This window comes from Antechinus flavipes, chromosome 1 (assembly GCF_016432865.1).
Source record: "Antechinus flavipes isolate AdamAnt ecotype Samford, QLD, Australia chromosome 1, AdamAnt_v2, whole genome shotgun sequence".
Taxonomy (NCBI): Eukaryota; Metazoa; Chordata; class Mammalia; order Dasyuromorphia; family Dasyuridae; genus Antechinus; species Antechinus flavipes.
The window spans coordinates 658,342,347-658,369,650 of NC_067398.1; the positions used below are offsets into that span (position 1 = coordinate 658,342,347).

The 27,304-nt window shown below is 41.5% G+C and overlaps 1 protein-coding gene across 3 annotated transcripts in view; it reads left to right on the forward strand.

Annotated features, from left to right (window-relative positions):
* Positions 1-26,654, forward strand: part of MLLT1 (MLLT1 super elongation complex subunit) — an 88,096-nt gene extending 61,442 nt beyond the window's left edge. For 2 of the 3 annotated variants that reach the window (XM_051971772.1, XM_051971773.1), the window contains exons 5-12: positions 1,878-2,003; positions 6,770-7,315; positions 15,833-15,920; positions 18,713-18,821; positions 20,496-20,595; positions 21,963-22,034; positions 22,566-22,637; positions 23,290-26,654. In XM_051971772.1, the coding sequence (XP_051827732.1) occupies positions 1,878-2,003; positions 6,770-7,315; positions 15,833-15,920; positions 18,713-18,821; positions 20,496-20,595; positions 21,963-22,034; positions 22,566-22,637; positions 23,290-23,418 (1,242 nt within the window). In that variant the 3' untranslated portion in view covers positions 23,419-26,654. The remainder of the gene's footprint in view (positions 1-1,877; positions 2,004-6,769; positions 7,316-15,832; positions 15,921-18,712; positions 18,822-20,495; positions 20,596-21,962; positions 22,035-22,565; positions 22,638-23,289) is intronic. The other variant, XM_051971774.1, reaches the window with a different exon arrangement.
* The last annotated feature ends 650 nt before the right edge of the window (positions 26,655-27,304 follow it).

Below are 27,304 nucleotides of genomic sequence, written 5' to 3' on the forward strand. Positions count from 1 at the left end.
AAAAATGAAGCTAAATAGTAAGATAATAATTGGCTTGCTTGCACATATGCCCTAGGCTTGGTTATTAGCTTTGCTGGTGTGAGACTTGATCCAAAATAGATTTAGACAGAATATTCACCATTCTGGTGGAGATATCACCAGCTCTGTGCCTCTATTAAGTTAATGGAGTTTGAAATACATGATTAATGATGTCTTCAAGCTGTGGGGTTTGTTCATTACACTCAATTGATTTTCTTTTTTTCCTTTTTTTCTTTTTTCTTTTTTTTTTAAGGATTTAACTTTGTTAAGAAAAATAAAAAAAAAAACAAAAAGTATTTTACCTTAGGAAGGTATCAGAATATAGGGTATAAGGTAGTCAATTTGAAGAGCGAGAATCAAGTTTGGCTTTTAAGTGGAAGGAAAAGACTTGTGATGGACAGTGCAATCCAAAGGAGTCTGGGAACCTCAAGGAAATCTGTGGATAAAGCAGAGGCCACAGATTTAACTAGGGATTCAGTTTTTCCCTTGCATCTTTTCCCTGTACTTGTTTACCATTTCTCTTTTCTGGGAGCCTACATGTATGGGGGATCTTATTCCTGTTTTATTTTCAGCTAATGTAGTCATTCTGGTGGGAAGCACATGGATCAATTTCTTTGAACCATCTTCTTAATGATACTGTCATGAATTTCACAGTAAGATATGTCCTGATAACTCACTTTGGCCTCATGCTTTACAGTTTCAAAGTGGTTAGTGTAAGAGGCCACATGAGCCCTCTTTTCAAACATTCCTCTGGGCAGGTGCCCTCATAATTTCTGCTTCAGTTTAGCTTATGCTAAATTTATTAATTTTGTTCACTATGGAATTAAAAGTGGTAGACTATGTAATTAATGCTTCTTTGACTGAATCAAGTTCTGAAAAGGCTTATTCCTGTCTTTTTATTGCACATCTTTCTGTGACCCAGATTCTGGAATGAGCAACAAATGTTATCTTTTAGCATTCAGGTAGCTAGTTCCTTCCCTGTTCGGCTTTCTTTGCTCATAATAGCTGGCTTGGCAAACTTTCTTTCTGTTGGGGAAAGGTTTGTGGTATGGATTCCCTGGGAGCTCACACTGTTGTGGTTGTTCTGGATCCTTTAATTTCCTGTACTTTTTCAACAAAAGATCATTGAAGAGCTCTTCTGTACCAAGTTGTATTGAGGAATTGCATTTGCAAAGAGAAGAGCTGAAGTGTCCTTCTTAAATCTCAGCATCTTGATTCCTCTCCTGATTCTTTCTTAGGCTTGCTAAATGTTCTTGGACAAGTCACTTAACAATTTCTTTGTTTCTTAATCATCACCATCTACCTGAAAAATCTTGCCTACTACATTAGATTAGGGATATGTGGGACTTCATAGATTATTATTCATCTGTTCACGTTTAGCAGAAGACATTATAAGACCGCTTATTACTAAGATTATCCAGCTTCTCATTGTGTTCCCAAAATTGTGCAAAAACAGAGGAAAAGCCAAATTTGAGCAAAAAAGAAGCCCTAATTCTTCAAAGTATCCATAGCACTCTTCTAGGAACATCTGTATCAAAATGTGCTGCACATGGTACTTCAGTGTATCTCATATTGGCTGCTCCCTGGTCACAGCAATCCTTCTGTCTTTCCTGGTAGGACCGGCATGTAATAGTACACCTCATCACCCTTCATTTTGAGTGCTGAGAATTAAGTTAATGGCATTAACAAATGTCTGACTTGTTAGAAGAAAGTAGGACCATAAACCACCCTTTCCCTTGCCTATGAAGGAGACTTCCAGGTGCTTTTAGCTGTGGCTGATACAGCATCTATCTCCTCCCATTTGGGTTTCCACTCTTCTCCTTGCTCATTGATAATATCTGTCTCTTCTTTATTACTAGGTGATGGTAATGCCAGAAGGAGCAGAAACGGTATCCAGGCCCAGTCCTGACTACCCCATGTTGCCCACAATACCACTCTCTGCCTTCTCAGATCCCAAGAAGACCAAACCATCCCATGGCTCCAAGGTTAGTGAGGCTGGAGACACAGTCATTTGGGAGCGTTGTGGCCCAGCTGCTGGAGGGTTCCTGTATAAGTGCAATTCCCTCAGGTGTAGTCTGATTCTGAGTTTCTGGAATGCCCTCCCCTTGGCATCTTCCCTCTTTGCTCTCTCCCTGGCTTGGGATGTACTTATCTTTGAGTAGTTCCTCTACCCAGAGTAACAGGCTTTCCTATATTTGGGAAAATGACTGGACAGAGTAGTAAATGCTTCTTTTACTGTGCTCAGCTTAAAATTAGTGGCGCTGCTTGTTTCTTGCATGATGGACCATGGGCTGGCATCTTTGATCATCTTCAGTGAACAGAGTTTCTTTTTCCTTCTGGAGTTTCTCTGCAGGTCTTCTCAAATCTCCTGAACTATTTACACACAGTTGTTAGACCAATGCTTTAATGCCAAACCCATGAGTCATCACATGTGGTATTAAGGATGCTTCTGCAGCATTGCTTTTTCAGTACTGACTGAAAACTTATCACAAAAGACTGTTGGGATTGGATGGATAGAGAGTAGAGTACAATACATCCACCTTAATTCCTTACCCGTAGGGTTATAGAAAGTATAGTTTATAGAGACCCATGTCTTCTTCCAGTTCCACTCAGATTACCTTCTATCTTTATGAATCATCTCTGTCTGAATAAGTATATGAGGCAAGGTTACAGAATCAGCCCTTTGAAATGCCACTAGCTGTTACTATATAAATACAAACTTCTTAATGATCGTTTGTCATCCACCATCTGGTGCCCTCATTTTCCCCTCATTTTTAAACTATCCCTAGTGGCTTAGGTACATTCAGTCTTTGAAGTAGCTATTTTTCTCCTTGTAACAACAGCTAGTAAGCCAATTTATCTTCTTCTTTCTAGCTTTCTTATGTCATTGACCTTTTTAGTAAGAAAAATAAAAAAGCCAACATAAATGAGATTGTGGTACCTTACTCTACAGAATAGGCTATTTGTACAAAAGGGCTACACTTATCTGAGTCAGTGGGAACTTCTTAGGTGTCTTACTTGTTTTTCCCCCTTGAGATGCCAGTCAAATGGTTCTGAAATAAACATTTCATTGTAGAGGGGAATTTATATAACTAGCTGAAGTCATTTCCAATCTGGAGAATATATGAAACTCTTATCAAAACATCAGTGGACAGAATGGATGTACATATTTGGAATTTTCTCTACTGTTGACTCTAGTGGTTCATCTTTGACCTCATGGTCTAACTGTTGAAAGAATTCTTCTTTCACCAAAGGTCTTGTCATTTGAAGATTTTTTAATATGTCATTTTTATGTTTTCTGACTAAAGTCTACCCCCACATTCCTATAACATGCAGTGGCTAATTGATCATTCTAAAGTCACCCAGAACTTGTTGAGAAGAGTCTGGTTCTGAACCCAGAAAGAAGTAGCCCAACTAGGCAGTTGGATCTGTGGTTATCATTTAGCCAAAGCTGCATAGTTCAAGAGAGTGACCAAGTATCATGTTACATGATAGATCTCCTTCCAGAATCCCTTGCCCTTAAAGAAAAAGGTCTTGAGGTACATGAGCTTCCAATTGCAGCCTTCTTGAGCCAAGTGAATTATCAGTTGCCTACTTGGTACAAGTCCATTTAGGTTTCTCAATCAGCAGAAAGAAAATTGAGAACTGAAGCATGCATACTCTGTACTTGCCTCTAAAAACTTTCCCTCTTGACTTGGTTTTCCTCAGTAATGACATTTTAAGTCAATCCCTGATTATACCATCTTAGAAGTAGATTGGCCCAAGAAGTGCCATCTCTCCATCTTGTCAGAAACTTTATTCCTTTGAACACTCTTTTTAGACTGTCTTTATGACCCCATAAGCTTTATACAAGAGAAAAACCTTAATTTCTTCTGATTTCTTGGAGTGCTTACTCTTTTCCTACAAATGGGGCCAAGTAGGAGACAATGGGTGAGGAGAAAGCTTAGAGTATGCTTTTTTGTAGCTCTTCTTCTCTTTCCTTTCCTATTTCCATTCCCTTGGACAGCTACAGGAATATAATTGCTCTATTCTCTCTATCTTTTTAAGTAGGCAGGGGAAGAAAAAACCCAGTGATTAAAATCCCTAGTTAACTAGATGATTTCTGTATCCCTCAAGATCCATCCCAGGCAAACTTTGAGAAGGCTGCATATCAGATAGGAATTCAGCATAGTCCCTTCTTCAGTTGGATAGACTGAAAGGTAAACTTGAATCCTCTGAGGACTCTGGGATTCTATCATAATTATCTTAGGCTAATCTATTTAGTAAGCAAAGTTACCCTGTGTCACCACCAGCAAATCCTGGACCTTCATGATTCACTGGGCCTTGGTTTTCTCCTTAAAAATAAAGGATTGTACTGGATGACCTCTAAGGCTCCTTTCTGCTCAAAAAAACCATGCTTCTATCATGTTGAAAGAAGCTATATTGATAGTATTTATTAAAACAATGGTAGAGAGCACTTTATTTCTATAGTCCATTGTTTCTTTTCATTATGGAAGGTATAAAGTAGACACTAGTCTGGTTACAAATGGTTCCTGGCCATTGGCCTGGTAACCATCCTGGTAAACCAACAACAGGACCTCTCTTCGTTGACCTCTTTGTGGCCAAGAATTCCACCTGGTGACTGCAGCCCAAGCTGTTAATGGATGAGTCTTCAGAATTCTCAAGTGAAGACTCTCGTTGATCGGATTCCAGTGGATTGTATTGAGTGACGTAAGAGTTGTTAACGTGTACAGGGTTGTTTTGGGAGATTAGCACAACAGAAGATTACGGGGAAATGAAGTATATATAGATTGAGCCAAGGATGGAGGTACTATTTATCCTGTTGCATGCTGGTCTTTCTCTTCCCTACCGAATTGGGGCTGTTTTCATGGGATTGGTATCAGTCAATCCAGAGTCAGAAAGTATTAGTAGTCCTTTCCATTGGTTCCTTGACGTATGTGGAAGTACCCTTATTAGCTTAAAGTCTGTGGATTGGTGGGGGAGGGGGGAGAGAATGTTGGGGGAATAGGGAAAAAAACCCTAGTTTTTGATATAGATTATTGTTATTGGTAATAAAAATGCATATTTAGTTTGTAATAGTCCCATTTTACAGAACAAGTACAAAATTAATTAAATTGCCTATTTGCTCATAGTCTTAGAGCCAGATTTTGAACTTGAGTTTCTTGACTTGGAATACAGTACTTTTTATGTGGTGCTTCCTTTCCCACTAGTTTCACTTGGAAGCCCAAGTATTGGCCATGAATGTCTATTAAGTTGTTTAGATCTAATGTGGGAATTTTGGGGTGTTTAAATGTAAGTCCTTCAAGAGAGAAATAGATTGCTCCTTCTACTCTGTTCTTCCTTAGGGTAATTTCCCTTAGCCTTAGATTGACTGCAAAGATGATCAGATTGACTAGGCCCCTAAGTGAATGTAGAGGTCATACTGCTTTATTACTCAGATGAACCTTCCTGCTTTTCTTTTTCTTTTCTTTATCAGAGCATTCTCCCCCAACCCCAGGAACTGGTGGATGACACCTTCATTGAAGTATCTCCTTTACTTAGCTTGGGCTCAGCATAAAAGTTATAATGATTTTTCCCAATATTTCCAGCCTTCCTGCCCAAGTTAATCGGAGGAGATTCTAGTCTTGGCTGTCTTTATTTGTCATCTAGTACAGACATGCTTTCATGAGAATAAGAAGAGTTGATCATTGATGTAATTGATTAGCTGTAACTTTCAGAGCTAATAAGGAATTGTCATTGTTATCAATTCGTCTTAACTCAAACCTATATTAAATACCTGCTGTGTACAGAAACTGTGCTGGTTGCTAAAGCAACAGAGAGATCTAAGCCCTTTAGAGGCTGGCAGCCTGACTGAAGAGCAAGGACAATGCACATAAATGAAAAATAACAGTACCAGAGGGAGAATGAAGTGAGAGCCAAGTTAGCAAAACATCTGTGGGTCAAGGACTAAGATTTCTTTATATCCTTCACCTCAGTATCAGCATCAATTAAACATTTGTCTATACTGAGGTATTTCTTAAGGATTGGTTGATTCAATGGATAGTGAAGTAAAAGAGAAAAATCTCCTGAAGACTGGTGGGGAAAATTGCTTGAGATGATTTGAGATAAGAGCAGGACCTGGATCAGGGATGGAAGGTGGGGGAGGGAGGGGAAGAAGGGGGAATAAAGGCAGGAATCAAGGGAAGATCATTTCTGGTGGGCCATACAGCCTAAGTGAGCTAAGATCAAATGTGCATGGTGTAGCATGGAGCCAGTGACTAAACCAGGCTTGGCAGAAGCAGTCAGCCTGTAAGGAGGAGCTGTGAGGGAGAAAGCTGGAAAGGTAGGTTGAAGTCAAATCATAGAGGGCCACCAACACTGAGTTAAGAGGTTTCAGCTTTTTCCTCTAGACAGTGGGAAGCTACTGCAAGTTTTTGAGCAAGGGTGGGGATGGTGGTGTGTATGTGGCTTTATTAAATGGACCTTTACAATATCCGACATAACATTAGCATAATTTTAATCATCAGGAAATGTCATTGCCGCATATATGGAAGTCTTCTTCCATGGAAGTCTGTTAAAACTTCATTATAATTTAATTTGCTGGCTGACTTTTGCACTTTTGGGGGAAGTGTTCAATTCTGAACTGGACAGGGTTTACTTTTCTTGGAAATGAGAAGGGAGGCAGGGTAGTAAAAGTAAAAGATACTCTTCTTCCTAGGCAGTTTCTTTCCAGGGGACTTCATTTGACTTTGCTTCTCCTCCTGTATTTCAGGATGCAAATAAGGAAAGCAATAAGGCCTCCAAACCCCATAAAGTGACCAAGGAACATCGAGAGAAGCCAAGGAAAGACTCTGAGAGCAAAGGCTCCTCCAAAGACCTGGATCGTGAGCAGACTAAGCCACCGAAGGACAGCTCCCGGAAACCCCCTGAGAATAAATTGCCTAAGGAGGAGAAGGTACCTCCAAAAGCAGCTTTCAAGGAACCAAAACTGGCAGTAAAGGAGACCAAATTGGAAAATATGTCTCCAAAAGGTGGGCCCCAGCCTGAGCCTAAGCCTTCCAGCAAGCGGCCTGCCAATGTGGACTCACCAAAGCCCAGCGCCAAAAAACAAAAAAAAAGCAGCTCCAAAGGCACAAAGAACATCTTGGCAACCTCTCCCCGGACCTCGTCTTCCTCGTATTCAGACAAGAAGCAGACTAAGGAGAAGATGAATGCCAAAGCTGAGAAGGTAAAATCAGAGAGTGAGCCCAAGGAGATCAAAAAACCTGTGGATCTGGAAGAGTCTAATTCTGAAGATGAAGCTTCCTTCAAGTCCGAGGTGAGGGTGGTTTCTTTCCTTTCTTTAGTCAGTCATCTCCTGAGTACTTTGCCAGGAAAGAAGGGCTTTAACAGCAAGGGCCATGTGTAAAGCAGGCCCAAGGGAGATAGTGTTCTCACTGAGAATGAGGGGAAGTAAACCCTTCAGTTTGGGCAGAGGGGCAAATCCCTTCTAATTTCCTGAATGTTTTGTGGGTGTTCAGGTGCTTTTAATGTTAATTAAATGGGAGATAGGGAGGTGAAATCATCTCATAATCTAGATTAAGTAATCATGCCCTCAGTGATTTGGGGGAATAGGAAATAAGTAAATTTGTTAAATGTATTATAATCTAAAAATTTCCCTGAGTTACTAGCTGCTTATTATGCTTTTTTCTAACCTTTATATGGGGTTGGTCTGCCATAACATTTAACACTTAAAGGAATCTACTAAGCCCAAACTTCTCATTTCACAGATGAGGAAATACAGAGAGAATGGACATGATTAAGCTCATACAAGTAAGAAGCAGAGCCATGATTGAAAACCAGACCCTTTTTTTCCCAAATTCAGTGTTCTTTTCACTGTACTGCTGTCTCTCCTTGGAAACTTTTTTCTAATTCTCTTTCTAAAAAAATAGAAGCTTGCACATTGGTGTTTGCCATTCCTAAGATTCAAATGTAGTAGAAAAAGCACTGAATTTGGAGTCCAGAAAACCTAGGTTCAAGTCTTAGTTCTCATGGGCCTATGGGCTTCTGTAGACTTAAGTTTCCTCCTCTGGGAAATGAAAGGATCTGGACTAGATCAGGGCTTCTTTGTTAAGAGTGGTCTTGACATTTTTTAAATACAGTAAAACTTTATTTGAAGTACCAAAGGCATTCCTTGGGAACAGTACAAAAACAGGAAGTGGGCCATAGTTTGCCAACCCCTGGACTAAATGATCTCTAAGAACTATTTCTTTTCTAATGAGGGGAGGAAACCAAGATTTTCTCGGATGTTTTGTGAACTTGATGGTTGATCTAAAATACTTGTCTCCATCACTCTTATAGTTGGATACATCTTGGATGAGGTGGGACTATAAAGTCATGTGACTAATGGCTTAACAAACATCAGAACTCATACAGCCTTCAGAGCTGACACTTTGGCTGGCATGTGCCTATTAAAACAAGACCGCCTTTACTCAGACTGGGCCAGGCACTGGGGCTTTCAAAGAGGACGAAGACGTGCCTGCCCTCTAGGGCAGGGGCTCTCCCAGCCTGGTTGGGGAGACAGGACGTACACATAAAAAGATAAGTAACTGCCAAGGGCCAGGTGCACTGAGGGCCCATCACTGAACCTCCCTGGGAGTTACCACCTTTGAGCTGGAAGGCCAGCCAGGCCCTGCTTGGAGAGTCAGTCAATCTATGCTCTCTTCAGTGTCTTTGCTTTCTCCCATAGTCTTAACTACAAGCCATGCACACTCATCATGTGAGATGTGTTTGTCTTCCTTTGTGGGAAAGTGCACACTTATTGAATTGGGCATCAGGATAAAAGTCCTGGCTCAGATATTGAGACACTTTGTATAACTTTGGACAAATCAATCACTTCCCCTTTCTCAGCCTCAGTTTCCTTATCTATAAAATAAGAGAGTTGTTCTAGACCTTGGAGAGCCCTTGCAACTCTCTCTGTAATTCCTGTATTTCCCCATGAATCCTTTGTAAAGATCTTCCCAACATTATGAAATCCTCCTTTCTGTATCTCTTTCACATTTACTAGGTACTAGTCCAATATATAGTGCTGCTACATTTTTACTCTTGCTACAAGACTTACATCCTTTTCCTAACTATACATCAGATTTTGTATGATCAGAGTATGTGTTCATACATTCCCTGCACTACTCTTTCTTGCAAGTAGTTATATTGGTAGTATTTTGCATCCTCCTTAACACCAATCAGGGTCTCCTTTCAATCACTTGCAATTTTTTATATTGTACTAATACCTAATTTTTTATGACCAAACAGTACTGTCTACCTTGGTAATACTGAAAAACCTTTCATTATAGTCCTCTGTAGGGTCCAAAGGCTTTTAACCTATATTGTCCCAGTGGATTTTCACAAACTCCAAGTGAAGAAGATGTGAGGAAATTGAGGCTTTGAGGAGAAGTGACTTGTCCAAGTGCACATTGATAAATGAGCGGCAGAGCCAAAACCAGACTTCAGGACTCCAGAGGCTTAATTCTGCCCTTTTCATTTTCCTATAATCTCTTTACATGCTGTAGCCACTTAATGAATGAATGGGAGTGAGTGAGTGCATCATCACCTGCCATCACTTTTCCTTGGTTCCTTGTGACTTTTGAACATTTCAAGAATCAGATTCAAATTTAAAGGGCAAAGGGTTTGCTACCATAGAAGCCATTTTGAAAGCATTACTCATAGGTACAAAATTTCCCTTTCTGAGAGGGACCTGCTAGACGTTTAGCAGTTGGCATTTTTGTCAGACTAAGCATCCCAGGAAAACTGTTTTGAAGGGATTAGTAGTACACATTAGGATGTGTTAATAAGATCTGATATAAGGGGAACGAAAATAGCCATACAATTTTATATTGCATATTCACCTTTAACTGTACCACAATTGGATGCCAAGTTGATACTTTTGGCCGTGGTAATGAAGATGTATGGTGGGACCCTGGGATGATTGCCTACGCTTTCAGGGGTGCAACTTACAGAGGTCATACTGGCAAGCTGAATTGAAGAGGGCCAAATGTGCAGTCTGACTTAGAGCCCCCATGGGAACCATCCCAGGCTTTGCCAAGGTCAATGATGGATTTCCTCTGAGCAATGGGGAAATGGAGAGTTGTAAAATTGCTTCTTGAATGGCTCCTGATGTTTGCATATCTGAACTCAAGCCCATTTTCATTCCTTTTTGCAATGTAGATTTGGTGGGTTCCGGGGCAGAATTGGCTGGATTATATTCAATTGCCAGCCAAACTTCAGTTGCTGTTTTCTTACCAATGATGCTATTTGGGAATTCAAGGACCTCATTTGGAGATTTCCTTTTCCTTTTGAAATTCCAAATTGAAAAGTATCATTGTTTTATATAGACATTGTTTGGAAGAAGTGGAATGGAAAACTTCTAACTTCTTAATCTTTTTTTGTGTAATGGACCCCTGTGGCATTTTTTTGAAGACTCATCAATATCTCTACTAAGCTATGGATGGTCACGCAGTATAGTGGATAGAATGTCAGGTTCAAATGCTACCCATGACACTAGCTGTATGATCCTGGACGTATCACGTAATATCTCTGAGCTTCAGGGTCTTCATTTTTAAAATTGCGGAGTTAGATTAATTTGGCTTTTGAGGCTATGATACAGTGTTTCTAAGAAAGGATTGCCCACACCAACAAAATCCTGGCACTTTGAAGAAGTAACAATTACAGTAGTAGTGGTAACATCTGTAGCATTTTTAGATTTGTAAAATGTTTTCCTTATAGCAACTAGTACCCAGTACTTGCACAAAAATGCAGTTAACACTTTCTCTTTAGCCAGATAAAACAGCAAAGGCTCAGAGAAAGGAGGTAACATGTGAGATCATGCTGAAATACTACTTTTCAAATGATTTTACATCACTGTTCATCCTATGTATCCTATGTGGTTGGACCATTGAAAATTAAGATGAATCAGAGAGATACTAACTGGTTTTTTATCCTTGTGTACTTACTAGAGTTGTGATTTCTCCAGATGGGAGATCATTTAAAGGCTGCTGCATCATGTCAGGCAAGAAGTAGAGCTGGAAACTATGCAGGCCACCATCTGTCAGTGGACAACTCTTGTGATTCTTATACTATAGTCCCATACATTAGTATTTGGAAAAGTCTGACCCTTCTGCTATGAGTTGAGTGACATCTGGACACTCTAAGACTCTCCCCTCCCTGGTAATTTTGTTTTTGTCACTGGGCTTTTGGGGTTCTTGTACATGCTCGAAAAAGCAAAAATGAAAGCCAAATGGGAGATGCCAAAATGCTGATTCAAGTCACTGCAGTTTTGCCTAGAGCTTTTGAAGTGGAAGGGACCCGAGAGGATACCTGTTGCTCACTACCAGGCCATGCAGCTTCCATGATCAGGAGAGAGGTCAGACAACCTCTGCTAATACCCATATAGGGACTTCTGAAGCAGTCTCTTCCACAAGAGGACAGCTCTGAGTGTTACTTAGTTTAATCTGCTATTCCTATACATTTTGTGTTTTCTTTGACTGTACATGTTATTTCCTTCATGTAAGCTTTTTGAAGGCAAGCACTGTCTCATTCTTGTCTTTTTATCCATAGCACTCAACACAGGACCTGCAGTTTTGCAGACAATAAATGCTTGTTGAGTGAAGACCAAACTAATGAATTGCACTTACTTTAATGACTTAGGAAAGTTGCACCGAGGCAGATTTCAGCTTTCTTTTCCCCTCTTCTTTCCTTCTCCTTCCCCCTCACAAAAAAAAAAAAAAAAAAAAAAAAAAAAAAAGAAAGAAAGTTGCTTGCCATCTGGGGGAGGGAGGGGGAAAATCGGAATTGAGTGCAAGGGATAATGTAAAAAATTACCCTGGCATGGGTTCTGTCGATAAAAAATTATTTAAAAAAAAAAAAAAAAAAAAAGGAAAGAAAGATCTTGCTTTGCTAATGAGGTTTTTCAAAAGCAGAATGAGTTACCTTGTTAATAATAAGTAGCTAGTATTTATAGAGTGCCTTAAGGTTTGCAGATGTTTCATAAATATCTCCCTTCATCCTCACAACAAATCTGAGAGGCAGGTGCAACTATTATCCCTATTTTACACTTGAAGAAACTGAGGCAGACAGCCATCAAAGGACTTGTAAGTTATCTGAATATAGTAAGTATCTGAAGCCATATTTGAACTTAGATTTTCCTGACTTCAGATCCAGTTCTATCTGTTGTGCCACCAAGGTACTATTAGGTGTAAACTCTTCATCACTAGAGATCTTCAAGTGGGGACTAGATGGATGACCACTACATTTATAGAAAAGATTCCTGTTCAAGTCAGAACTAAACTAGAAGTCTATGAAATTTTTTTTGCAACTCTGAGATTCATTTAATAATCCTTTGTGATCTGTAGAGAAAAGATATTCTTAGCAGGAATGATTATACTTGACTGTCAAGAGAAGAACCTACAGTGCTATTAAGCTGCCTTTCTGGTTTTCAAGATTTTTAGGGTGATGGGCAGTTAGTTTGCCAAATTCTAAAAGGCCTTATGATCCACCAAGTATCAGGACCTGCTTGTCAGAATCTTTCAGGACACATTCTGCTTTACTGAATTTTAGGCTGCTGTCCTTGAAAATGTAGATATGGGCCTATCCAGGTCACTAGATTTGGTGTTATAGGATCAAGACCCATATGTGTCCAAGTCAGTCATTTAAAATTTTAAAGATGTGCAGAAAATGGGTGCAGGGACTGACAAGAGTAGAAATAGTGTGGCAATAAAAAAGTGATGTAGTTCTTTTTATTATTATTATTATTATTGTTAAAGCTTTTTATTTACAAAGCATATGTATGCATGGGTAATTTTTCCAACATTGACCTTGCATAACCTTTTGTTCCACATTTTCCCCTCCTTCCCCTAGCTGGCAGGTAGTCCAATACATGTTAAATATGTTGTAATATATGTTAGATCCAATTTATGTATACATATTTATAGTTATCTTGTTGCACAAGAAAAATCAGATCAAGAAGAAAGAAAAAGAAAAACTGAGAAAGAAAACAAAATGCAAGCAAATGACAATAAAGAGAATAAGAATGCTGTGTTGTGCTCCATACTCTGTTCCCATGGTTCTCTCTCTGGGTGTAGATGACTCTCTTCATCACTGCACAAATGGAACTGGTTTGAATCATTTCAATATTGAAGAGAGCCACATCTATCAGAATTGATGGTAGTATAATTTTGTTGTTGCTGTGTATAATGATCTCCTGGTTCTGCTTGTTTCACTCAGCATCAGTTCATGTAAGTCTCTCCAAACCTCTCTGAAATTATCCTACTGGTCATTTCTTATAGAGCAATAGTATTCCATAACATTCATATACCATAATTCATTCAGCCATTCTCCAATTGATAGGTCCACTCAATTTCCAGTTTCTAGCCACTACAAAAAAGGCTGCCACAAACATTTTTGCACATATGGATCCCTTTCCCTCCTTTCACATCACTTTGGGGTATAAGCCCAGTAGAAACACTGCTGGATATGCAGTGGGTATGCACATTTTGATAGCTTTTTGAGCATAGTTCCAAACTGTTCTCTAGAATGGTTGGATTCATTTACAGGTCTACCAACAATGTATTAGTGTCCCAGTTTTCCCACATCCCCTCCAACATTCATCATTATCTTTTCCTGTCATCTTAGCCAGTCTGACAGGTATCATAATTCTTTAAAAACAGTATCAGAAATATGGAAGTTCAGAATGAGTAAAGACTGTCCAGGAAAGCTAAAGTCAATGATTGTCAGGGCATTTTTTTCTAACTGCATTAGGAAATGGGAATCAAAGAAGGGTTAACACTGCTTCAAAGGACGAATGGAATGATGGAAAGAATATAGAGCTTATTTTGCTTTTGTTTTCTTTGCCAACAAGAAAGATCTTTGTACGGAAATGTGCTGGATAAAATTAATAGGGAGTTGATTCCATTATAAGACAGAGTCCAACTATCATCCTTTGATGAATTCTGGTTATGGGCCCCAAATGAGCTACTTTTTAGGTAATGAAAGAACTAGTAAATGTTACCATTCAACCACTGTCAATAATCTTTGAGTATCCACAAAGAATAGGTGCTAAGCAGATCCTTCTCCCGGGCCTTTGTGCTCAAGATTTCAAAATAGCTGCTACATCAACACTAGATTCATTATTCAGGTTTTATTCTGCTATCTTGTGATAGATACCTCTGTTTGGAGTCCTCCTTAAACATGGACCCTCACTGCAAATGGAGATACTGAATTGAAGGAGCTCCTTTATCCCTGAAGATCATCCTGCTTTTCAGTTCACTAAGGGGATGGGGACCTTTCCTTACATTGCTTATATTCCTCTTGCTTGAGGGCTCAGAATTTTCTCTGAGGAAGAGAACTCTGAAAACCATTCTGAGAGATACTTACTGACATCTGGTGGTCAACTTGTAATAATGGTCTTCTTGTCTGGGATAAAATGCTGTTTTCACTGACATAGAAAGTAATGCCTTTATCAGATAGTGACTGAAATGGGTTCCAGTGTCTGTCCCTTATAGGTCAGGGAAGGTCATGAACATTGTGGGTGTTAGGGAGGGAGAGGCCGCCCCAACTTCTGTACTAGTCAGAGCCTAGAGCCTCAGGCCTCGATCAATGGTAGTTGTTGGACATGTGGGCCTCAGTTGGGTTGTCAAGTATTTGTCCGTGTCAGTAGATTTGGCATCCATTGCTAAAGCCCTTGTCACAGATGGCAGAAGAAAGTGGCCAGGCTTATAGAAGCCACCTGCTCCTTTTTGCATATTCCACGTACCAACCAAATCAGTCACTCGCTGTCACCACTTCCCATTGTGTTCTTACCAACCTATGGATCTTTGCATATGTTTTTCCTTACCTCTGCAAAAGGTCTCACTGCCATTACCTCTTCCTGTTGAAATCTTTCAAATCCTGCCAGCTCAGTTGCCATGCTTCCCTGGAAAAAGCACTGGTTTGGTGCTCCAGGGATAGGTTCAACTCCCAAATTTGTTGTATTCTCTTTCTTCATCTCTAGATGAAGAGGATTGGGCTATTTAGGTCCTGAGATCCCTTCTAGCTCTAAATCTATGATCCTGTGTATCATTCCTTGATTCGAGCTCTGAGCCAGCTAAAAAACTAAAAGCAGTCTCCATCTTCCCTCCATTCTCTTATCACATTTTTCTAGATCATGTTACACTTTGTGTAAGTGGTATTTCTATAAGCTTTTTGAGTAGCAGAACTGTGTTTTAATAAAAATTCACATTTACGTATCATTTTAAGATTCCCAAAGCATTCCATTTATTTTATTTCATTTGATTCTCACAACTATTTCATGATGTGAGTGCAGTTATTGTCTCTATTTTACAGATGAGGACTGAGGCTCAGAGAAGTGACTCCAGGATCATATAAATATCAATCGTCTTATTTTAACCTTGTTTCCTAGTATCATGATGCTATGCGTATACACACAGAAACTTCATAAAAGATTTTTTAATTTGGTGAAATAGGACCCAAAATAGGGAAATGACTTGCCCAGGATCAAACAGTTTGCACTGCTCCTAAGTCCATAGGACAGAGATTTCTTAGCCAAGGACAATGATGTCAGAGCACTTTTGGTTGCTTGCTTTCAAAAGAGTGGGATGGGAATGCCAGTTGCCATCCTTTCTGGGGAGCATAGGTCTCTAACTTTTCTTAACCTTGAGGAGACTAGGTCTGCTACATAAAACGTGACGCAGTTTTGCCCAAGTATCTGTACTATTAGATATATTCCAATTGTTTCCCTGATCTGCTGTGAATTGAAAGATTAAGATTCTTTTTCCTTTTTTTTTCCTTTTTATGGGGGGTGAAGTCTGTCCAGTCCAGTCCTTCCAACTCCAGCTCCAGTTCGGATTCCAGTTCAGATTCGGATTTTGAGCCATCTCAGAACCACAGTCAAGGTCTGTTACAAGAAAGGAATATTAGTAGATGTGATTATGATTGCTTTTTAAGAGTTCTTGAAATCCAGAGTTTACTTCTTGGGCCTAGAGCATGGGGAAACCCTCTCCTCCCAATTTGGTCACAGCAGAGGGCCAGTTGGAAAAGTACAAGAGAGTTGTGTTTTGATACTCAAACAAAGATTGGGCAGGAAGTGACCTTACAAAATTAATTACTAGAGCATTACATGTGGGAGGTACAGCCTTACACATTGCTCAAGTGGGTCAGCTGTCATTCACTTTGTATGTTTTAAAATAGCTCTTTGAATGAACTAAAAGTCCTCAGGCAAATACAACGAATGATTCAGTGTTCAAAGGCAAAAAATAACCAACTAAGGAAATACACCACCAAAGCCATAAGGTTTTTTTTTTTTTTTTTTGGGTGGGGGGGTTGTTTTTAATGTACCAATGATAGGTAGTAGGCAAAGTTTCAAGAAGGAAGGCCAAGCCCCAGTGACTAACCTGCCAGCAGATTTATTTTACTTGTGTCCACATTGAACTTTGTAAACTGAATTGTGCAAGATGGCAGCTCCCAAAGCACTAGTCTAGAAATGACTGGAGATAAAGCAAATGACTTAAAATACATGATAATTTTGTATTTTATGCTTTTGCTAAAAACAGTAAGGTGGAATCACCCAAAGTGGAGGATAGGTATTTCTCCAGTTTGGGCTATAGGAGCACTAACACATGGAGGCTTATTGAATTGATGCTCTGGTTATGCCTGGGCCAGTTGCCAGATGTGAGCTGGAATCCTGTTTTTTGTCAGCTCCATTATTAGTTCTTTTGTTATCCAAGGTCAGCTTTGCCATGTGCCCCTCCCATTGAGCCACTGGGACCAAACTCTTGTCTTTGGGCTTGTCAGTGTTTAGCCTAAGCATATGATCTAGCCATTTGCCCTCTTGCAAAAAAGCTCTTGTCAGCATACACCAGTAATTCAATATTGAAATAATCTAGATTTTACTTTAAATGGTTTGGTGATTTGGAGAAAATGTTTACTTCTCTTTAAGACATTTGCATAATAATGCTTACATGTAAAGTTATCATTTATTTTCTGATGATTCTGCCTTCCCTCAAAGCTCATTAAATTCATAATACAAGAAAATGGAGTTTTTTCAAATTTGCCAGTTGGAAACAATACTCTATTTTCTTCACAAAATGACTAATATGGAAATATGTTTTACATTATCACATATTTTTAAGCTATATCACATTGCTTATTATTTCAAGGAAGGGGAAAGAGGGAAAGAAGGATAGAATTTGGAACTCAAAACTTAAAAAAAAATACTAAAAGTTGGTTTTTTTATTCAATAGGGGAAAAATAAATATTATTTAAAAATTATTTTAGCAGACCTCCCATGTGGAGGTCTAATAACCCTTAATAATAATAATAAACCATGTCAAAGTCAAAGCTTTAAATAAAGAGTTTGTTCAAAAAGTGACAAGTTGCCTAGAATATTGTCTCAAGATGAACAAGTGTGTAATGCAGAGCTTGTAGCTTAGGATCCGCACATGGAATGCTGTCTTTCTGACATGCCCCCACTTCTTGATTGCTAGGCTCCCTTACATCATCAGGCATTTAGAAGTCCATTCATCTTAAAGTTTTAAAGCTGGGAGTTAATCCATTTATCTGGTCAGCCTCTTGACTGAACCTCTAGGCATGCTATAAGTCAGACCTAATTAGACAAGCTCCTCTTTCTAATAGGTTTGACTAGGGATTTCTCTTCCCTAGATTTCAAGGTTCTATTTTCAATTCTATTACTTAAACTGCTTTTTTATTATGCTGATTATTCTAATAATTACTTATTAGATTAGGAATCTGACAGATTTTTGTATCAGGGGTTAGAGAGAGACATCAAATTGTAGAATTTTCCAGATGGAGGGAACCTTAGAGACCATCTAATCCAACTGTCTTTGATAGACTGAAACAGTACCATGTGACTCAAGTGTGTGGGGGCGGTGTTTCATGTCCCTCTGTTGCTATGGAAACAAGAATATAAGCCAGGTGCAGTTTGTAGGGAGTGGGGAGCTTTTAGCCTTTCTGAAGATTTGATGCTTGACTGGGAGGGGATGGGATCACTGAGTGAAGTAAATAGAGACCTAAGTCAAAAGTCCTATACCAATTTTCATCAGAGTGAGGAAGCTGCCCCAGAGCGAGAGCATTGCAGGATAGGCTCTGAGATGCATTGCTTATCTGTCCCCTCTAGTATTGTCTTTGCTGGGAGAGGGGTTGGGAGGAAGAAGAAGCAGGGAGGGGAGTGTAAGGCTTGCCATTTCTCTCAACCTCTTGGCACACATTGGGTGGTGTCCCTGCTCTGAATGCTCCAGTTATGCTTTCTTATTATTCTTCCAAACTGTGGAGCCAATGTGTCATCATGGGTCTAGGCTCTGACTTGACCCAGAAATTTCAATTTATAGTCAGAAAGGTAGGAAAGGGATTCTTGAATGGAACTGGAGTTGAGGAGACCCCACTCCCAAAATGAGGGACCAAATATGTTCTCTTTTTTTAAAATCAAACTGTCATTCAGTTTAAAAAAAAAAAAAAAGAATGTGAGTCCATTTGGTCTCTTCTGATCTAATATGATGCAGCGCTATCTTTATCACAATAAAATAATTTGGGAGTGGGATTTTTATGGTCTGTTGAATATCTATTGCAATGTCAGAGATTCTTTTGACTGTGGTAGAGATTTTGTTTTTGTTTTTGTTTTTGTTTTTTTTAATTTATTGTTGTCTTTTCCCATCTCCCCCTGAAAACTTAGGCCCTCTGCGTTCTATGGTGGAAGACCTGCAATCGGAGGAATCAGATGAAGATGATTCCTCTTCTGGTGAGGATGCTGCTGTCAAAACGAATCCAGGCAGAGATTCCAGGTGATAGATGACTTCTAAGAGCATCCTTTTCCTATCCATGCTCTAGAGTTAGAATCAGCCTGCAGGCAACAGTGGAGAATCTTTCCCTTTAGCCTTGAATTATGGCAGGTGATACTCTATCTGGGAGGACCTTAAAAGATAAAATGCTAAAACTAAGAAGAACCTTAGAACATAAAATGTTAGAGTTGGAAGGAAAATGGAGACAAAATATAAAAGCTAGAAAATATATAGCATAGAATGTTAAGAGCTGAAAGGAATCTTCACTTGGAATCAGTTGCAGTGCATGGTCTAGAATCTTTTGGTTCTTTTAATCAGAAGTGGGATGTACATCCAACTCCCTTCATCGAGACCAGAGCCAAGATAAAGAAAGATCTAGCTTTGGAGTAGGTTTTATATGATATGAGGGTTTGGTCATTGAGGCCCTCATGATTCAAAAGATAAACTTTCTTAAATTTCAAAGTACAAAACATTTCTAGGTGCTTTCTCCCTGATCTTTACACTCTGCCCTTGAAGAAGATAGCTTGATGAACAAAGGAAAAGCCTTGGATTAAGGGATTAAAGGACTTGAGTTTTTTAATCTTGGGCTCTGCTATTTACTATGCCCCTTCTTTGGGCCTTGGTCTCCTCATCTGTTAAATATCTAAATCTTCTGCAGTATTCCCCCCAGCCTTGTGATCCTAAGCAGTCAGGGAGAAAATTGCTAGTTTCTCAAGTCTAATACTTCTGTTCTAAGGATAGGCAACTGAGCCCTCTCTGAAGTTGTTATTTTTGAATACTGTTCAGATTGGTCAAGAACTATAGCAGGCTGCCTATATCTTTACCGTGAGCCATTAACATCCAGGTTCCATACTGTACCTCTAGTTTGCTTGGCTGTTTACTCACTTGAGAGATAACATCCACTTCAGTCTAATATTGGCTTTTGGGGTAGTTCACATATGTGACCTTCATGCAAAAGCACTCTGGTTTGCAAATCCCTTTTGGACCTGCCCTCTTTCCCTTACAAGAATTAATATGTATGAAGTACCTCCTGTCACAGAATTCTGCAATAGATACTAGGGAGAGACAAAAGTTAACTAAGAAGTCCCTAATTTCATGACCTAGTAGGAATAAAGGATAAGGTAATATACAGTATTGCATACTTATTGCATTAGACAGGTCTGAGAACAAACAGACTTCTGAGGAGTAGGATTTATCAGCTTCCAGGAAGCTGATATCAGGAAGGATCACGATGGAAGTTGTGTTTTATTCAGCTTTAAAAGAATGGTAAGAATTCATCAGGTAAAGAGAAAAGGCAAGGGTGTTCCACTTAGAAAAAATAGCTTAAGGACACAGTTTCTTTCAGCCCATGAGGTGAAGCTGGAGCCCCAGTTGTCATAATGTAGACTCTGTGAGCTGCCAGCTTATAAAATCATTGTGGGCCCTGGGAATTGGGAAGAATTTAATTTTCTTGGTTCAGTAATTCTCAGACCAAATCCAACTGGATTTGAAGAAGTCTCCCTAGAAGTACTGAGCCAGCAATTGGTCATAGAGGCCTCTGAATGTGGAGTGGTCTCAGCACAACCCTACCTCTTGGCATAGGATCACTATCATGTAAAATACACTGAGGTTCTGCCAAGGTACAAGAACATACAAGTAGATTGCTTACCTATACACACTCTCCTCTCTCATTTTCAGGTTGAGTTTCAGTGACAGTGACAGTGACAACAGTGCAGACTCTTGCCTGCCCAGTCGAGAGCCCCCTCCTGCTCAGAAAATGCCTCCGGCCAACAGCAAGGTATTTGAGAGCAAGGAGGCACATATGTGCTAAACCATTCCTCTTTTCAGCCCTGCCCTTTACATCCATTCCCAATAGCATTTTCTTCAGGAAAAAAGACCTATGATAGATGGGCTTACTTAGATGTTTCCAGACATTTAAGTCTTAAGACCTAGATGAGCTTGTGATCAGTGTGGATTTATTCTTATGGTGTCCCAGCTTTGCAGAGCCCCTGTACAACAAAATTTCAGGGTTCTCCTTAGCAAGGCATTTAGTCACAGTTTAATCAGCCTCAATACCAAAAATTTTTCCTAAGGAATGTGAATCCAAGACCAGAATTAGGGAGACATTGATTAGTCCATAGTTCATAGAAAAAGGTTGGGAGATTTTAGTGGATTTCAAACTCCATTTGCTTCCTAGGAGCAAAGAGTTCAGAAAAGTCAATACCCTCTTAGGCTACACTGGCATAAACAGTGCCTTGAGAGGCAGGACTCTGCCGTGAAGTAATGTACATTCTAATGAGAGAAATGAACATGGGCATAAATATGTACCTCCAGAATAGTTACAGGAACTTCAGAAGCAAAAGGCTTCTTGCCAAAGCTGATCTGAGCTAAGAGTAGACAGCAGTCAAGGGTTCTCAGAGGGAGAGGGACGAGCAGGACAAAGATCCCATTCCTGGCAATAGCCAGTGCCAAGACCCAGAGGTGCAACATAGGGTCCAGTCTGGCTGGCCAGAGTCCAGAACAAGAGGCAATAGTGGGGATAGATTGTAGAGTTCTAAATGCCAAAGAAGTTTATACTATTACTGAATAAGATTGAAGCTTAAAGTTGCACTTAGACTTTGGGGATACCTATACTTGATCCAAGAGTTTCAAGAGGGAGCTGGGGGATATGTGAGCTGGAAGAATACAGAGTAACATCATCAGACCTTTGCTTTAAAAAAAAAATAAAAATCACTTTAGTAACTGAGGAGATTCAATTGAATTGGAGATAGACATGAAAAAGGAAACTAAAGGAATGGACTGACATTTTTATCTAGCTTTGTTAACATCCTAGTGCTGCTGGATTCATTCTGCCACAGATCCCAGCATTCTTTTGTAGTTTTCAAATGTGTCATTCTTAGTGCAATAGCATTAATAGTGGCCTGGAGTCAGAAGGACCTGAGTTCAAATCCAGCCTCAGAGGCTTGCCAGCTGTGTGATCCTGGACAATTCACTTCACTCCCCCTTCTGCTCCCCCCCCCAAAAAAAAATATTAATAATGCCTTAATATAACTGTGTTCCCATACTATCTCATACTAAGACATTCTCCAGCTTTTGGATATATTACCTGAAACTTAACAAAGCTGAAATTTTCTTTTCTTTTCTTTTTTTTTTTAAATCCTTTAGGCATCTGGAAGGAAGAGTCCAGAATCCTGCAGTAAACCAGAAAAAATTCTAAAGAAGGGGACATATGACAAGGTGAACTGGGATTGGGACTGGGTCATATGGAAAATGTCATGAAAAGGGCCAGAGAGCCTGGGACATCTATCTGAAGACTGCAAGGGGGGGGGTTGAAGGATTCCTTGTCACAGTTTTCCTTCCACTTCCCTGGATCTTAAATGTCTGTCCCAGATGACAGTGTTAGGGACAGGATCTTTTATCCGCCTCACTTTTTTTCATTGGCAAGAGTCATCAGTGGAGCTGACCCATTTGGTCTTTCACAGATTCCTGGCCCACAACAGGTTTCCAGAAGGGAAGACATAGTTAAATGGAACCTTTGAGGATCTATAATCTGAAGCTGCCTTTCCTGGGCTTTTAAATGATTTCATTTGAACTAAGTTAGTGAGCAGCTACTCTTCTCTGACAAATCCTAAGTGTGAGTCAGGAACTCCCTTGCTTTTTGCCTTTGGATTTCCCTTTAGTTTCATCGCTTCTCAGGTGATCAGTTGCAGGGCAGAAGGGGAAATAGCCTGAGTAAAGACTTAAGTTCACCCATGTTTCCCACTGCAGGCCTACACGGATGAGTTGGTGGAGCTTCACCGGCGGCTCATGGCCCTCCGTGAACGCAATGTGCTGCAGCAGGTATCAATCATTACTTTCTCTATGGTCTCTTTGGTTCAGATTCCTTAGGTGTAGTGAGACTTCACCTACAGAACCAGAGTCTAGCTATCAAGAACAGGTAGACGGTGTTCCTGGGCGTGATGATTGGATCCTGGGATGGCACATGAGGAGCTGACTTGGGTCCTCCTCTGCCCTGTAGATGTGAGGCACCTCTAATGATCCCTGAAGTGTAACTCTGTGTACCACATGTTACCCCCTCTGATACACATGCAGAGGGTAGGTTTTGTGTGTTAGGGAGCAGATGACAGGATCTAAACCTCTCCAGAGGCCCCTGAAGCCCTGGAATTTAGTGTGGGGACGCCCTTACCAATAAGGATTTCTTCACAAAAGCCTGGGACCCAGAGATGGCCTTATACTTGGTTGCCCTTGACTGCATTATATTCTTAACTTCCATGTTTGGACTTGAGGACCAGACCATCATCCTGGGGTTCCGTGACCAGGGTGTCTTCTCCTCTAACTCCAAGGGCTTTTAGCATTAAGAATGGCTGCCCATTCTCTCGCTGCCCCACACCTCCCTCCTGGGGATGCCTCTGGAGAATGGGTATCCTTTTTTGGCCTTGGCCTCCCTCTACCTAGTGTTCCCTAAATGAGCTCCCCCTCTCCTATCTTTTAGATTGTCAACCTCATCGAGGAGACCGGACACTTTAATGTCACCAACACCACCTTTGACTTTGACCTTTTCTCTCTGGATGAGACCACCGTCCGCAAGCTGCAGAGTTACCTCGAGGCCGGGGCCACATGACACTGGGTCCAGATGGCAGGCGCCTTGGGAAACCGTCAGGCCAGTCTCCCAGTACCAGGAAACCAGTCCCCACAAGTAGACCTTACTCTCTCAATTCACCCGCAGCACTGCCTTAGCAAACAGCCATGCTCTCTGAATGCACAGCTCAACAGGCCTTTCCCCTTGGCTACGGGGAGAGTCCTGGGCACAGGTCTGAGCAAAGCAAGAGGAGCCGAACATCCCTCCCCCACAGAGAGTCATCGTATTCGGTTTTACTTTGAAAACTGCTTTTATGTCAAGAAACACATCAGGTCTCTCTTTTGAGACAGGAAGAACTTAACTGGCGCTACAGCAAACGGTTTCTTCACCTGACCTCACGACCAACCCCCCCAAGCAGCAGCTGCCTTTTCCCAGCTCTGGGGAGGGGGGTTTGTTGGGGGCAATGGTTTGACAGTTGGGGCTTCCTGAGCCGTCTGGGTCGGCTCCTGTGGAATAGAAATCCTAATCCCCTTCCCCCACCCTTTGGTCCTGCCTTGTTATCCCTCCCCAAACAGTTTGGTACAAGTAAAGTTCTCCCTCCCACCCCCTCAATTCCACCCTACCCCGGGTCTTGGGAAGGCATCAGTCTGGCTCTATGGCAGGGATGCCTTGTGTCTCAGCCATGAGCAGGGTGGCCAACCTCAGAGCCTCCCTCCTACCAGTCTGCTTTAACTGTCCTAGGATTCCAAGCCTCTGTATGCTGTATATATTCTCTATATATTCTATATATGTATGTATGTATGTATGAGCGCCGAGTCAGGCTTCTGATTTTAGGGTGTATGTACCTGGTTCTTGTTGTGAATCTCAATGGCACATGGGAGGAGGAAGGCAGTTAGTAAAGTTTGACTCTAAAAACAAAGGATTTGGGGGATTATGTGGGGAGGGTTGGTTTCGTTGCCATATCCAGAAGTCAGTCAGGGTGAGACTCCTTTGGCCAGAATGGGCCTTGTCGTCCAGGATGTTCCCATCACCACTGCCTCGCTCCTCCAAGCCCTTTCCCTACCAGTTTTTTGACTGTGCCCAAGGAAACCAGAACAAGGGAACATTGGGGTGTGGACGCCGCCCTGCTCTGGCCAAGTTGAAGGCCTTCTGGCTCCTCCCCAGTGAACACTAAGGAGCAGCGGTTTCTAGCTAAGAGGAGGGAGCATTCTGACACCGAGCGCATGGCTGTCTAGTGAAACTAGCAGCGGTCTCTGAGCACCGACTATTCCGTAGCCGGAATACAGCGCGCTTAAAGCTGTCTCCTGGATTCAGCTCTTCCTTTGCTTAGTACTCTTTGAACTTTGAAAATGGAGCTTTTGCCAAATAAGGTGGGAGAAAAGCAAGATTGGAACAGACGGCGCCCCAGGAAGGTTGGGGTGCTCCTCGTCGCTTTCCCCGCTGCTCCAGGTAACAGCCGGACTCTCTTCTCCCCCATCCTGGCTTCCTCCCATTTGTCTGCCAGCTCTGGCGCAGCTGTTTTTTCTGTGGTGATAGATAATGAGCATGTTAGCGTGGGGCCACCTGGATCCTCTTCCTGTTCACTAGGGGCCCGTTGTGTGCCACCTTCCCTCCCCTACTCTTCCTCGTTTGTTTTATCGTCAAGATATGGCCAGGTCAGTTCTTCCCCTGGCTCTGGCACCAGCTTAGATAGAAGCCCCATAAGAACAAGAGATCTCTACCGACTCAGCATTAGTCCCAGCCCAGCTCTCCTGAAAGCATGCCCACCTCTTTCCTTTTGCTGTAGAACAAATTCTGCGGCCTTCTCCCAGGCACCTGGGGCTTGGCACTTGGGTCTGTGTTTCTGCTGGGAGCCATGGGGCAGGGGGCCTTCCTGCAGCATCCCTCAGACCCCATGGACCTCATCCCATCCACTCGCAGCCAGGGCCTCCCTGTCCCCCAGTTGGACTGGGGATGGGATTCCCCTAAACAAGTCTTCTTGGCTCTGGGGGTAGCACTCTAAGTCTCTCCTTCCTTGGTAGCCTCTAGCACTTCCAGATGGCAGCTTTCTGTTGGAAAGTCCCATCATTTGAGGCCCTCAAGGAAAATTCCAATGGGTGCTTTTTGCAATCGGATTACCCCTCAAGGACCTATTCTGTACCTCAGACCTCAAAAGAGAAGCTTCTCCTTTCCTGCCCTCCCTCTGTCCTGACTTGGGGTGACAGCCATATCTTGGGAGTACTAGAAAGTACAGACCACATCTCCTGTACTCCACACTCAGGGCAGACAGGTCTGAGAGATAGATTTTCCAGCATTCCTCAGATTGGCATTGCCTTGAAACTCAGCCTCTCCTTCCCCCACAAAAACATCGACAAAACCAGCTGTCTTAAAATATGCAGGCAGAGAGCGTGGGTAGCCAACAGCTGAATTGCCAATGGTCACCTTACAGCTTGCCACAGTCTTTAATATCTGTGGCATCAGGATTTTTTTTTAAGGGCGCTTTGGGGGTTCGAGGGCCATTAACCCCAGCCTATGTTTATTCCCTGAATGTGGAGTAGATTTCTTAAGCACTGGTTAGTTTGAAGGTTGGCTTCCCTCCAGAAGACCTGGACACAAGGAGTGAGGGAGATGAGGGCAGGGACCCAGTCCTCGGTCCCTTTGTAATTTGCCTGCTGGATTGTTCTCACTCACTCTGCTGGATAATATCCTAAATTCTTTTCCTTTACCCCACCCCTACTCCCTAAGGGAAAAAAAGTCCCTATACTTGTTAAGGTTTGTCAGGTGTCCCTTCCATGTGGCAGGCTGTGGGGGTCTCCCTGTACACTTGGGCTTCTTTAGAAGCCTGTAAGGGTTTCAGGAGCACCCCCTCACACATACACTCGGCCTGCTGTGGGGCCCGCCTCTGCAGGGGAGGACTCTGCAAGACTGGAGTAGGAGAGAGGGACTTGCCTTTGCACTCCTTACAAACAGTATGTAAGTACGTAAGCCTCAAACTGAGTGTTAATTCCTTGTATTCTGCTGTGTCTTTGAACAAAAAAAAAAAAAAAATGCCGAAAGCAAAGGTATTAAATACCTTCTATCACAGGAGGGTTTTTAACAGAACATCTCTGGCACTGAACTAATTAATATGTTCTTCTGGCTGGAGACAGACTCCTGGATCAAAGAAATGAGGAGAATCATGTTTGTAATAAGTTACAGGATTGTTTGTGTCCTGGATTTTAAACTTTTTTTGTTAAATTGTGAAATTCCAGAGGAGTTTTATAGAAAACAGTGAAATAAAGTAAGATGGGAAAAGTCTAGAGACGATTGTTAGTTTTTGTTTTGTTTTGTTTTGTTTTTTAATATTCTGGTTCATCATCTAGACTTTTAGAGATCTGCCATGGGAGTGGGGACTCCCCTTGAGGAAACAGCCTCCTTAGTTTCAGGATTGCTGGACCCTTACTGAAGCCCCCAGGCTCCCAAGCCCTTTTAATCAGTCTAAATCAGATGGGGCTGGTTTTCCTTGGGACTCATTCTTGTTTGAAGTGCCAGTGCCCTGAACAGACCTAGTCTGCTTTTTTATACTGACCATGGAACCTCAGGACAAGTCACTGTATATATGCAAGTCTCAGTTTCATCACATGGTAGATGGGCATGGGGCCCTGGCTGCCTCACAAAATAAACCTGAATTCCAGGAGCGTAGAATATAAGGGAGCGTTTTGGGCCCCAGCCCACTCCTAGGGGCCCTCTGTCTCTTGTGGCTCTTCTGGTTCCAGCTGTTTAGGGTCAATCAGCTTTCATTCCCAAGGGTTGGATTCTGATTTCTGCTGTGCTCAAACACAAAAGACTGAGCTGGAGGAGACAGAAAAGAAGATCTGAGAAAAACAAAGGCACAGGAGACCCAGGGAAATGTCCAAAGGCAAGTACTGGGTTCAGTCATCAATCAGGACAAGAAATGGCCTCATCTTAG